The 13,086-nt window shown below is 35.7% G+C and overlaps 1 protein-coding gene across 1 annotated transcript in view; it reads right to left on the bottom strand.

Moving 5' to 3' along the window:
• Positions 1 to 13,086, bottom strand: part of PCDH15 (protocadherin related 15) — a 1,036,870-nt gene that overhangs the window by 392,648 nt on the left and 631,136 nt on the right. Inside the window, exon 9 of the mRNA XM_070780422.1 lies at positions 4,220 to 4,328. Within this exon, the coding sequence (XP_070636523.1) occupies positions 4,220 to 4,328 (109 nt within the window). The remainder of the gene's footprint in view (positions 1 to 4,219; positions 4,329 to 13,086) is intronic.

The following is a 13,086-nucleotide window of genomic DNA, read 5'->3' as shown; positions in this document are numbered from 1 at the left end:
CACTCCAATCCCAAAGAAAGGCAATGCCAAAGAATGCTCGAACTACCGCACAACTGCAGTCATCTCACACGCTAGTAAAGTAATGCTCAAAATTCTCCAAGCCAGGCTTCAGCAATACGTGAACCGTGAACTTCCAGATGTTCAGTCTGGTTTTAGAAAAGGCAGAGGAACCAGAGATCAAATTGCCAACATCCGCTGGATCATGGAAAAAGCAAGAGAGTTCCAGAAAAACGTCTATTTCTGCTTTATTGACTATGCCAAAGCCTTGGACTGTGTGGATCACAATGAACTGTGGAAAATTCTGAAAGAGATGGGAATACCAGACCACCTGATCTGCCTCTTGAGAAACCTATATGCAGGTCAGGAAGCAACAGTTAGAACTGGACATGGAACAAGAGACTGGTTCCAAATAGGAAAAGGAGTATGTCAAGGCTGTATATTGTCATCCTGTTTATTTAAATTATATGCAGAGTACATCAGGAGAAATGTTGGACTGGAAGAAGTACAAGCTGGAATCAAGATTGCTGGGAGAAATATCAATCACCTCAGATATGCAGATGACACCACCCTTATGGCAGAAAGTGAAGAGGAACTAAAAAGCCTCTTGATGAACGTGAATGAGGAGAGTGAAAAAGTTGGCTTAAACCTCAGCATTCAGAGAACAAAGATCATGGCATCTTGTCCCATCACTTCATGGGAAATAGATGGAGAAACAGTGGAAACAGTGGCAGACTTTATTTTCTGGGCTCCAAAATCACTGCAGATGGTAATTGCAGCCATGAATTTAAGGGACCCTTACTCCTTGGAAGGAAAGTTATGACCAACCTAGACAGCATCTTCAAAAGTAGAGGTGTTACTTTGCCAACAAAGGTCCATCTAGTCAAGGCTATGGTTTTCCCAGTGGTCATGTATAGATGTGAAAGTTGGACTGTGAAGAAAATAGAGTGCCGAAAAATTGATGTTTTTGAAATGTCGTGTTGAAGAAGACTCTTGAGAGTCCCTTGGCCTGCAAAGAGATCCAACCAGTCCATTCTAAAGGAGATCAGTCCTGGGTGTTCATTGGAAGGAATGATGCTAGAGCTGAAACGCCAATACTTTGGCCATCTCATGCGAAAAGTTGACTCATTGGAAAAGAACCTCATGCTGGGAGGGATTGGGGGCAGGAGGAGAAGGGGATGACAGAGGATGAGATGGCTGGATGGCATCACTGACTTGATGGACATGAGTTTGGGTGAACTCCGGGAGTTGGTGATGGACAGAGATGTCTGCGGTGGTGCGATTCATGGGGTCGCAGAGAATCGGCCATGACTGAGCTACTGAACTGAACTGAATATTGTGCTAAGAGCTTTATGTGTGTTTGTTAGTTGCTCAGTTGTGTCCCTCTTTGCAACCCCATGGACCATGGCCCAGCAGGTTCCTCTGTCCATAGAATTTCCCAGGCAAGAATACTGGAGTGGGTATCCATTCCCTTCTCCAAGGGATCTTCCCAAGCCAGGGATCAAACCTGGGTATCCTGCATTGCAAGCCAATTCTTTACCATCTAACCTACCTGGAAAGCCCTTAAGTGCTTTACATAAATAATCATCGATACCACTGTAAATTATTCTCATTGTACCCGGGAAGACTTAGGAGATTTGCAATATTAAGTAATTTGTCCAAGGTCAAAGAGACAATGTCAGACAGAGCTTTATTCAAATCCAGGTTTAAAGATGTAAATTATATTCAAAACTGTGTTAATTGCTATAGTCCTCTGCTTCAACAAGAAATAAAAATTTCCTGGGCTTATGTAAGGGGAGAAAAATGATGCCAGTTAAGCTTAAAAATTCAGAAATAGTCAAAATTGCACATGAAAATTAAGTATATGATAAAGGAATCATCTGCAAAATTAGGGGAAAATGGATTTTTTGTTAGGAGCATTTACTTAATAGTAGAGTCATACAGAAAATGATAAAAATTTATCTATTTTTCATACAGTATATTCAAGTAAACCACAAATGAAGAAGGTGTTTATGTTCAATAAGCAATAAAGCAATGGAAGTGCTAGTAATAGATGAAAATGTGGATGCATTCTATTCTAATGTGAGAGTGGGCATATCTTTTCTACCTGTGGCTCATCATAAAGTATCAGTAAGGGAAAAGGAAAATGCTTTTGAACTGTCGTGTTGGAGAAGACTTGAGAGTCCCTTGGCCTGCAAGGAGATCCAACCAGTCCATTCTAAAGGAAATCAGTCCTTGGGTGTTCTTTGGAAGGAATGATGCTAAAGCTGAAACTCCAATACTTTGGCCACATCATGTGAAGAGTTGACTCATTGGAAAAGACTCTGATGCTGGGAGGGGTTGGGGGCAGGAGGAGAAGGGGACGACAGAGGATGAGATGGCTGGATGGCATCACTGACTCGATGCACATGAGTTTGGGTGAACTCTGGGAGTTGGTGATGGACAGGAAGGCCTGGCGTTCTGCAATTTATGGGGTCGCAAAGAGTCGGACATGACTGAGATACTGAACTGAACTGAAGTTAAAACAGCTGTAAATTTAACGGCCTTACAAAACTGCATGGCAAGACGCAATAACCAAGTAATGAAATTATATTATAATTATCTTTAAATTTAACACTTGGAACTTTTCACTTGCTGCATTATCCAAATCATTTTTATCCCATTTTATACTTGAAAACTATAGTTTTTCTGCTAAAATAACTCTTTCTAAGCAATTTCATAGATATCTTTAGTTATCTCTTCCCATGAGATCACGTGACATGTGGTTCATACTTTACTTGTAGTATTTAAAATCATGCTTTTTTTAAAACCATGTATTTTAATGTATCTTCTGACATTTTTATCCATAGAGTGTATTCCTGCCCAACATAGACCAGTTCTCCCTCATGTTCATATCTACATCATCTAGCATAGTAATTGCCATACTATCAAGTCCTTAGTTAATGGGGGAAAAAAAAAAAAAGCGCCTATTTCCTTTTATGTATGTCAACTTGAAAGTGAAAGAAAGTGTTAGTCACTCAGTCATGTCCAATTCTTTGTGACCCCGTGGACTGTAGCCCAACAGGCTCCTCTGTCCATGGATTCTCCAGACAAGAATTTTGGAGTGGGCTGCCATTTCCTTCTCCAGGGATTCTGCCCCACCCAGGGATTGAACTTGGGTCTCCTTCATTACAGGTAAAGTTGGCTCTTTACCAAGTAAGCCACCATGTCACCCCCCTAAAGACTTAAAACAGACTTATGCTTGTGTTCATAAGCACTTTTAAAAAAACTTTAATAGTCTAATCTCTACAACTTACTTATAATACATGTGTAGTTCTAGACACCAAAGACTTGAAACAGAATTTCTTGAATTTTCTCGATGGACAGTATTTCTAAGCATGCTATAACATTATATTTTGAAATCTGTGTGGCATCTCTAGGTGATTAAAATATCCATCTGTCCCGTGGGAAGGGGTTGAGGATAAAGTTAAATTCCATTCAATAGTTACTTTGAAACCTACTTCAAAAGTGTCTCTTCTTCATTAAGAGATGTGTTGTTTGTTTTAGATGGGTGTATCTCTCTGGATACTATAAATCATGCAAAACAGCTACATCCATATTTTAAGAAAAGCAGTTTAAGAAAAGTGACATGAGATTCTTGTCAGTTTTGCTTTTGGTATGACTAACAGATATGCACAAGAATGGATTAAAATGACTTCTCTGAAATTCTTCAAGGAAAATTTCCCCAAAGGGTATAATGTGTAATCTTTCTTCTTGTTGGCTCCAATAGCTCTTATTTAATTGTCCCATACTTTTCAGAATTATGTAATGGAATCACTATTTTTAGAATTATGTAATGGCAATGGTACCCAACCAATGATAAAATACTAGTAGAACAAAAAATGTAAGCTTTTAAATTGATTTTTCAATTTTTTCTTAGAGAATTCTTTGTGAGCTGATACAGAGAAAACTACCAACAGCAGACTGCATACTATTTTGAAGTTGTTTTGCCTCCTCAATAAAAGTGTTTCTACTTATTGTTCTCATTTCATTGAGACTGATTCTAAGGGAAAAAAGTATTTTTGAATGGTTATCTTACAATTTATTTATATATAAAAATAATTTCAATAAAATTTCTAAAAACAAAATCTTTGTTATTGAACTTAAAAAAAAAAAGAAACTTATTTTTCCTACACAATTTTAGAGCTATAGCTGAGAATGTAAAATGTTAGACTATACAAACCAACAAGGATGGAATAGAGGATGCCTGGCCTATCTGAAGGTGGCTGGATATTCCGGTCCTGATCAATGGCTTGGATGGGTGGCGTAACAATGATGGGGTTCAGTTCTTCCTGGAAAAAAAGAATCAGAGAGTTTAGTTCAGTTTTATTACTTCAGAGAGAACTGACACTCAGATATTGTTGTCTGGACAGCTAGATAACACCTGAATGAGTAAAGTCAGATTTCAAAATGTGTAATTTAATACCACAAATTAGTTAATTTTGAATCTGAAAGGGGAGCAAGATGCCCTCAAAGTCAAATGAAAAGACTTAGTAACTTTGTACACAGGGCTTTATATCACAGATTTCTCCTAAAAGGAGATCAAGGAAGAAGTATATTAATAAATTTTAAATCTTTCCTTAGTAATTTAATCAAACATATAAGGTTATCAAGTATAGTATTTGTTTTTGGCTTTAGACAAGATTTGTAAATATATTTATATACTTTTCTCCTTAAATGATGACTTAAAGTTTCACATAAACTACATTAAAATAAATGTTTTAAAATTTTATGTTTAAGTCAATAGAAATCAATTGTATGTTTCATATAGTTAAACTTAATTATATATCATGTAGGTATATACATGTAACATATACATATAATTATACCTTATATACATATAATTATATATAATATACATGTTATATATAGCTATATATATTATCGGAGAAGGCAATGGCAACCCACTCCAGTACTCTTGCCTGGAAAATCCCATGGACGGATATTATTCTTATCTGCAAGAATATTTTGTTTAAAGATATAATGCATTTCTGATGTCCAGTGGCATCAAGTTTTGCTATCAGGACCAGATAATAAATATGCTTAGGCTTTGCTGGCCATGCAGTCTCTGTTATAGCTACTCAAGCCTGCCATTGTAACAAAAGCAACCAGTAGACACGACTGTGTTGCAATAGTACTTTATTTACAAAAACAGATGGCGAATAGGATGTATTTTGCTAACCCTGTGCTAGATTATAATAGGTATGCTGGAAAGACAAACATTTACTTTGCAGAGATAAGTTTGGGAAACACCATATTAAATAACATTTAAAAAATGTTAATTCATTCTACTACAGGTTGTTTCAGAGATTTAAGTGCATTAATTTGCCTAACAACTGTCTAAGAAAGGAGCATTATTTGTACATTTTCTAGCATCATTTATTAACATCTTCTTGAACTAACACCCTTAGAACACAATTTAGAAAATACTGCTTTAAGTTTGTGGAACTCTCAATCCAAATATATAATAGTAATTCTGAATGGAAATAGAGTGTGTCTCAGTATCTCATACACATTCTAAGGAATCGCTGCAAGGCTCTTATATATTATTCCTTCTCAACTAACATAACCTTGAAATGTATCATTCACTCTTGTACAAAATATGTAGTTTCTAATCTCAGCAGAAATGTATAGTTCTGGCATTCTAAATGAAACCAAAAAAGCAATGATATTAATTGTTATGCACAAAACTTAATGTTATGTTATTAAGTTATATTAGGTTTACAGTAATTTTAATAATTGAAGGTAAACATTGACCAATAATTTAGAGCTCACATACATCTTAGGGGCTCTGTCCAAATCATTTTCTCTAATGGGTTCTCAGTGGTCTAAATGCTATCAATATTTTCCTAAAAATAAAGAGTTCTTTGTGGGGATAACTTCTGTGTGTGTCCACGTGCCCAGTCATGTCTGACTCTCTGTGACTGCATGGACTGTAGCCCACCAGGCTCCTCTGTCCATGGGATTCTCCAGGCAAGAATACTGGAGTGGGTTGTCATTTTTTTCTCCAGGGAATCTTCCTGACCCAAGGATCAAACCCACCTCTCTTAAATCTCCTACAGGTGGATTTAGACCAGGTGGATTCTTTCCCACTGTGCCTCCTGAGAATCCAGGGATAACTTACAGTCTATTCATTTCTTTAAATGTGGATTTAAAACCATGAAAATGTTGAATCAATATCAAAATTACTACATTAAATCCATTTGACCACTGTTGTTCTCACCCAATGTGGTGTGGGTCGTGCTGTGCTTAGTCGTTCAATTGTGTTCAACTCTTTGCAACCCCATAAACTGCAACCTACCAGGCTCGTCTGTCCTTGGAGATTCTCCAGGAAAGAATACTGGAGTGGGTTGCCACTGCCCTGCTCCAGGGTATCTACCCAACCCAGAGATTGAATCCAAGTCTCCTGTGTTGCAGGTGGATTTTTTACCACCTGAGCCACCAGGAACGCCCCACAGTTTTTCTTTCACTCTCTACTTAGTAAAATCTTCAGACTTGAGATGCTGTTTAAAAGACCCTGTTTAAAATTTAAATATCCTTCAACTCAGCATTTGAGTGATATATTCACATGATATATATATATTATATATAACATACATATAATATTATGCTGAAACAGCTTAAGTGTTTTAAATTAAATCAAGACATTATAAAAATCTCCAAGAATGATCTATAGAAAGTTTTCCCTGAAAACAAATATATTCAGACACAACTTTGGAGAGGTAAACTGAGCTCATAGAATGACTAGTAGTATCTCTGGCTTATTATCTTTAATTATTATAATTCTTAATTTTGACTGATTCTAAGATTCACCTTCCTATGTATATGATAGTGGACTCATGATTGCTTAGATTTGTGGTCTGTATTTTAATTGAATAATTTTATAGCATTTAGAAAGAGAATAGTTACGTTAAAATAGTAAAAACTTCACCATCAACTATAAATATATTCTAGCACTGATAATTAACTGATTTGAAATTTTAACAAATTATATCATTTAATACCTAAATAATTGAACTTATCATTTATTATTAAATTACTTTCATTAAATTTTATGTGCTCTTTGCACTTAGAAACTTCTCTTTTCAATACCCTTCTTAAAAACTACTTAAATATCCAATTGGAATTTAAATTTGTTATACTCTCCCTTTAACAAAAAAGTAAGATATAGACTACATGAAAGAAAATTCACTACACAATTATTAACAGCAATGTCAAAGTCAATTTGTGGACATTTTTATTCTCACCTCTTATTATATTTAAGTACACCATTTTCTCAGAAGTTTTTGAAAATATTTAGCTAGTTTCCAGAGCCTCTTAATGAAAGTGAAAGAGGAGAATGAAAAAGTTGGTTTAAAACTCAACATTCAGAAAACTAAAATCATGGCAGCCGGTCCCATCACTTCGTGGCCAATAGGTGGGGAAACAGTGGCAGACTTATTTTTTGGGGCTCCAAAATCACTGCAGATGGTGACTGAAGCCATGAAATTAAAATACACTTACTCTCTGTAAGAAAAGTTATGCTGACGTAGACAGCATATTAAAAAGCAGAGACATTACTTTGCCAACAAAGGTCCATCTAGTCAAGGCTATGGTTTTTCCAGTAGTCAGGTATGGATGTGAGAGTTGGACTATAAAGAAAGCTGAACACAGGAGAACTGATGCCTTTGAACTATGGTGTTGGAGAAGACTCTTGAGAGTCCCTTGGACTGCAAGGAGATCCAACCAGTCCATCCTAAAGGAGATCAGTCCTGAATATTCATTGGAAGGACTGATATTGAAGCTGAAACTCCGATACTTTGGACACCTGATGCGAAGAGCTGACTCATTGGAAAAGAGCCTGATATTGGGAAAGATTGAAAACAGGAGGAGAAGGGGATGACAGAGGATGAGATGGTTGGATGGCATCACCAACTCAATGGACATGAGTTTGAGTAAACTCCAGGAGTTGGTGATGGACAGGGAGGCCTGGCATGCTGCAGTCCATGGGGTTGCAAAGAGCTGGACACGACTGAGCGACTGAACTGAACTGAACTGAGCCAGCTTCTTGTCTGTTAACTATATGTTAACTAATAGAGAAAGGACAAACAATTCTAAGATGCTCACAATACTCTCATATAGACACATATATACTCAATGTCTTTCCTTAAGAAACTAAGCTACCGTTTCTGTTTTTCTTTAATTACTTGTGCTCTTTTCAAACGTCAGAAATATCAAATTGTTTGAAAAAGTGTCATATGTTTTGAAATATTCTCCTCCTTGTGAATATTTTTAAAATATATTGAAAAGGTGGGTGGCATAGGCCAAGTCAATTACTCTGAACTTTTTATGTGATCACAGAAACAAATAATATTTAAAACTCTACAACCCACTAATAACCACTGTTACTAGTTTGAGATATTTTCTATCAGAATTATCTATATATCTAGCATCTATCTATCTGTATATTTTCACAGTGATATTTCACCACTTTGCATATATCTAAAGTTTGTTGATTATTTTTACCCCACGTTATAACCACTGTTCTAAACCAATGCATCTGCTTTTCAAAAACACAATTTGCAATGATATGCAACTTCCACTAATGTTATAGTTATGCTGTATAGTTGTACGTCGAAGTTGCTTATATTATTTTGCGTGTTAAGTCACTTCAGTCATGTCTGACTATGTGCAACCCTATGGACTATAGCCTCCCAGGCTTTTCTGTCCATGGGATTCTCCAGGCAAGAATATTGTAGTGGGTTGCCATGCTTTTCTCCAGGGGATCTTCCTGACCCAGGCATCAAACCCACATCTTTTACATCTCCTGCACTGACAAGCAGGTTTGTGACAAATCTCTAATTTATCATACATCTACTTCCCAGTCTTAAACACACACACATACAGATACACACACACATACTTCAAAAATGCTACACTTTTTTTTTAAATTTTATTTTTAAACTTTACATAATTGTATTAGTTTTGCCAAATATCAAAATGAATCTATCAAGGTGAAAAGACAGCCTTCAGAATGGGAGAAAATAATAGCAAATGAAGCAACTGACAAACAACTAATCTCAAAAATATACAAGCAACTCCTACAGCTCAACTCCAGAAAAATAAGTGACCCAATCAAAAAATGGGCCAAAGAACTAAATAGACATTTCTCCAAAGAAGACATACAGATGGCTAACAAACACATGAAAAGATGCTCAACATCACTCATTATCAGAGAAATGCAAATCAAGACCACTATGAGGTACCATTTCACACCAGTCAGAATGGCTGCGATCCAAAAATGCTACACTTTTTTTTTTTCACTCACTGATGACTATTTGTTTCTTTCTTTTTTTTTTTTTTTTGCATTGATTGATTTTATTTTTAAACTTTACATAATTGTATTAGTTAATTTGAGAATTGAGAACAACACTATATTTTTTTCATTTCCTTTAAGAATTATTTTGAAAAAAAATTATTTTATATTCCTACATTCAGTTGCACATATATTTAAAATATTAAATTACATTTTTATTGATTTATATTCTATTTTTTGTTTTAATACACATATCTAAATACTTATATCATGATTTACTTATTTTTAAAATCTTTACTTTTATTGACCAGTCAACTGACATATGTCCTTGAATTTTTTTTCAGTGAGAAAATGTGAATACTTGTATATATGAGAATGTTAATGGCTGAATGAAAAGTATTGACTGAGTATTATGTTCTCCATTTCACTAACTTTCTCTGTTCCTAAACTTGACTCCATTGTTATCCAGTTTTGTTTCTGTGGATCAGAAATCTGAGCTCTACCTAGTGTTTGGTTCCTTTATGGTTTTTCTTTATTGGTCTTACCAAATTTGCTTGTATCTTGAAATTAAATAGTAAATCAGAAATTTTCTGAGTACAGGCATATCTCATTTTATGGCACTTTGCCTCACTGTACTTCATAGACACTGCATCTTTTACAAATTGGAACTTTGAAGTAAACCTGTGTCAAACAAGTCTATCAGAACCATTTTTCCAAAATCATTTGTTCACTTTTTGTCTCTGTATCATATTTTGGTAATCCTTACAGTATTTCAGACATTTTCACTATCACTATGCTTGTTACAGTGTTCTGCAATCAATAGTCTTTAATGTTACTATTGTAGCTGTTTTGGAGCCCCAGGAACTGTGCCTATACAGTAAATGGTGCAACTTAATTAATAAATGGTGTATGTGTTCTGACTGCTCCACAACCATTTGTTCCCTGATCTTTCTCACTCATCTTGGGCCTCTTAATTCTGTGATACACAACACTGTTGAACTTAAGCCAATTAATAACCCTACAACGGACTCTAAGTGTTCAAGTAGAAGGAAGAATGGAAATCTCTCACTTCAGAACAAAAGATAGAAATGATTACACTTAGTGAAGGTGGAAAGCCAAGATAGGTTGGAAGCAAGGTTTCTTTGGCCAAACAGCTAGCCATGTCATGAATGCAAAGGAAAAGTTCTTGAAGGAAATTCAAAATGTTAATTTTGTGAACATATGAATGATTAGAAAGCAAAACATTCTTATTGCTAATATGAAGAATGTTTTTGGTCTGGATAGACGATTAAACCAGCTATAACAAATGAAGAGTTGCTTCTTATGGATAAGCAAAGAAATTGGTTTCTTAATATGGAATCCACCCCTGGTGAAGATGGTATGAAAATTGTTGAAATGACAACAAAGGATTTAGAACATTCCATAAATTAGTCAAAAAGCAGCAGCATAGATTGGGAGGATTGGCTCCGATTCTGAAAGAAATTCTGCCATGGTTCAAATACTCTCAAACCCCATTACTTGTGACAGAGAAATGGTTCATGAAATTAGTTTTATTATTCCAGTTCTACTTTCTACTCTATCAGTAGCTTTATTTCACCATTAATCTCATGATTTATATATTTCATTTCTTTTTATTTGAAATTCAAAGCTTTAAAATAGACAACATGTTTCTTTTAATATCTGTCTTAATAACATGTTTTTTCCTTTTATCTTGAATATAAAATATTCTTCTTCAATGTTCCAGAATATTTCTTGGGATTCACATGTATCTCAACCAGTGTTTTGATTGCTTGGTGCCTTTATGACTGTGAAGTTCCCATATTTCTGTGGTGGGAAGCTGAATTTCTATTTTTACCTGTCTGTGGGGTTTTTCACTCTTTATTTCAAAACAGCAGCAGTCTTATCATTGTTGTTGCACAAATCTGACTTAGATTCCTTGTTTCCAGTGTTGGTGCCACTTTTAATCTCTTTTTATGTCTTTACAAATATTTCAATATGGTCATGGGTAAAGATAAATCTAGTACCTAAAGCTACCTGCCATTTCAATCCAGACCTTCCTAGTACAGGTTTATGAGCAGGAAAATAACAAGATAAAAGAGGTGTTAAATAAAACTATGTTTTCACTTATGAATAAGATTAACACTCTGAGAGAAAGCCTCTTTTCTAACTTCTCCAAATAGAAACATAATTGTTCTTTCCTCATTATGGTCCTGGCTATAGCTTTAACCTTCAGCAGTCTATTGCTCAGAAGTCTTACTTTCCTAGTTCATTGTACGTCATAGAGAAGTGAAGTGCAGAGGAAAGCATGCTGCCATCACAGCTGGAAAGACCAAAGTCTGTGTGCTCCAAAATGTAGTATGAATACTAACTCAGCCTTCTAAGAGTATAATAGTAACATTAATTTACATTAAATTGTATCAATTAATTTCACATCAATTTAAATTTACTACCATTTCTTGGCTTAAAAATCAACTTTTGCAGTCCTTTGCAGTGACTATTTCAGGTTAATACTAAATATTAGTTTTTAAATGCCTTAGTTATGCATAATTTTCTTTCTGATAGTAGTAAAATAAATTAAACAGAAGGATCATTATTATTCCTTTCACTGTTAGTGCCTGACTTTGTGTCTGACACATTGCAGATACTCAAATACCATTTACCCAATGAGAAAACTGTGGCTATTGAATGAATTCTGTGAAAATAATTATAGCAAAATAAATCTGATAGGAACATCCAAAGAAAGAGACAAATTTTAGAAAAACAATGACTGGTGATAAATTTTATTGGGGGTTGAGCCTGCCAAAGAAAAATGAATTTTTAATTCAGAATTAGAAAAAAAAAATAAGATTTAAAAAATAAATGGAATTCAGTGTTTTTATATTAATTTCAGATATTGATTAGACCTTTATTCTATATAAGGATATAAAAATAATTATTGCATTTTCCAGCATTTTTGAGCTTCCCTGGTAACTCAGAGGTTAAAGCGTCTGCCTGCAATGCGGGAGACCAGGGTTCGATCACCAGGTTCAGAAGATCCCCTGGAGAAGGAAATGTACTCCACGCCAGTGCTTTTGCCTGGAAAATCCCATGGATGGAGGAGCCTGGTAGGCTACAGTCCATGGGGTCACAAAGAGTCGGACATGACAGAGCGACTTCATTTCACGTTCACTTTCACTATAAAAGTGAACTACACACTGTATCCTTTCAGTTCAGTTCAGTTCAGTTCAGTCTCTCAGTCGTGTTCGACTCTTTGCGACCCCATGAATTGCAGCACGCCAGGCCTCCCTGTCCATAACCAACTCCCGAGTTCACTCAAACTCACGTCCATCAAGTCAGTGATGCCATACAGCCATCTCATATCTGTCGTCCCCTTCTCCTGCCCCCAATCCCTCCCAGCATCAGAGTCTTTCCCAGTGAGTCAACTCTTCGCATGAGGTGGAGTTTCAGCTTTAGCATCATTCCATCCAAAGAACACCCAGGACTGATCTCCTTCAGAATGAACTGGTTGGATCTCCTTGCAGCCCAAGGGACTCTCAAGAGTCTTCTCCAACACCACAGTTCAAAAGCATCAATTCTTCAGCACTCAGCTTTCTTCACAGTCCAACTCTCAGATCCATACATGGCTACTGGAAAAACCATAACCTTGACTAGACAGAACTTTGTTGGCAAAGTAATATCTCAGCTTTTCAATATGCTATCTAGGTTGGTCATAACTTTCCTTCCTGTATCATTTACAGTTGCTGCTGCTACTGCTG

This window comes from Bos indicus, chromosome 26, assembly GCF_029378745.1.
Source record: "Bos indicus isolate NIAB-ARS_2022 breed Sahiwal x Tharparkar chromosome 26, NIAB-ARS_B.indTharparkar_mat_pri_1.0, whole genome shotgun sequence".
NCBI lineage: Eukaryota > Metazoa > Chordata > Mammalia > Artiodactyla > Bovidae > Bos > Bos indicus.
Note: the sequence above shows the minus strand (reverse complement) of the source record. Positions and strands in the feature narration are given on the sequence as shown.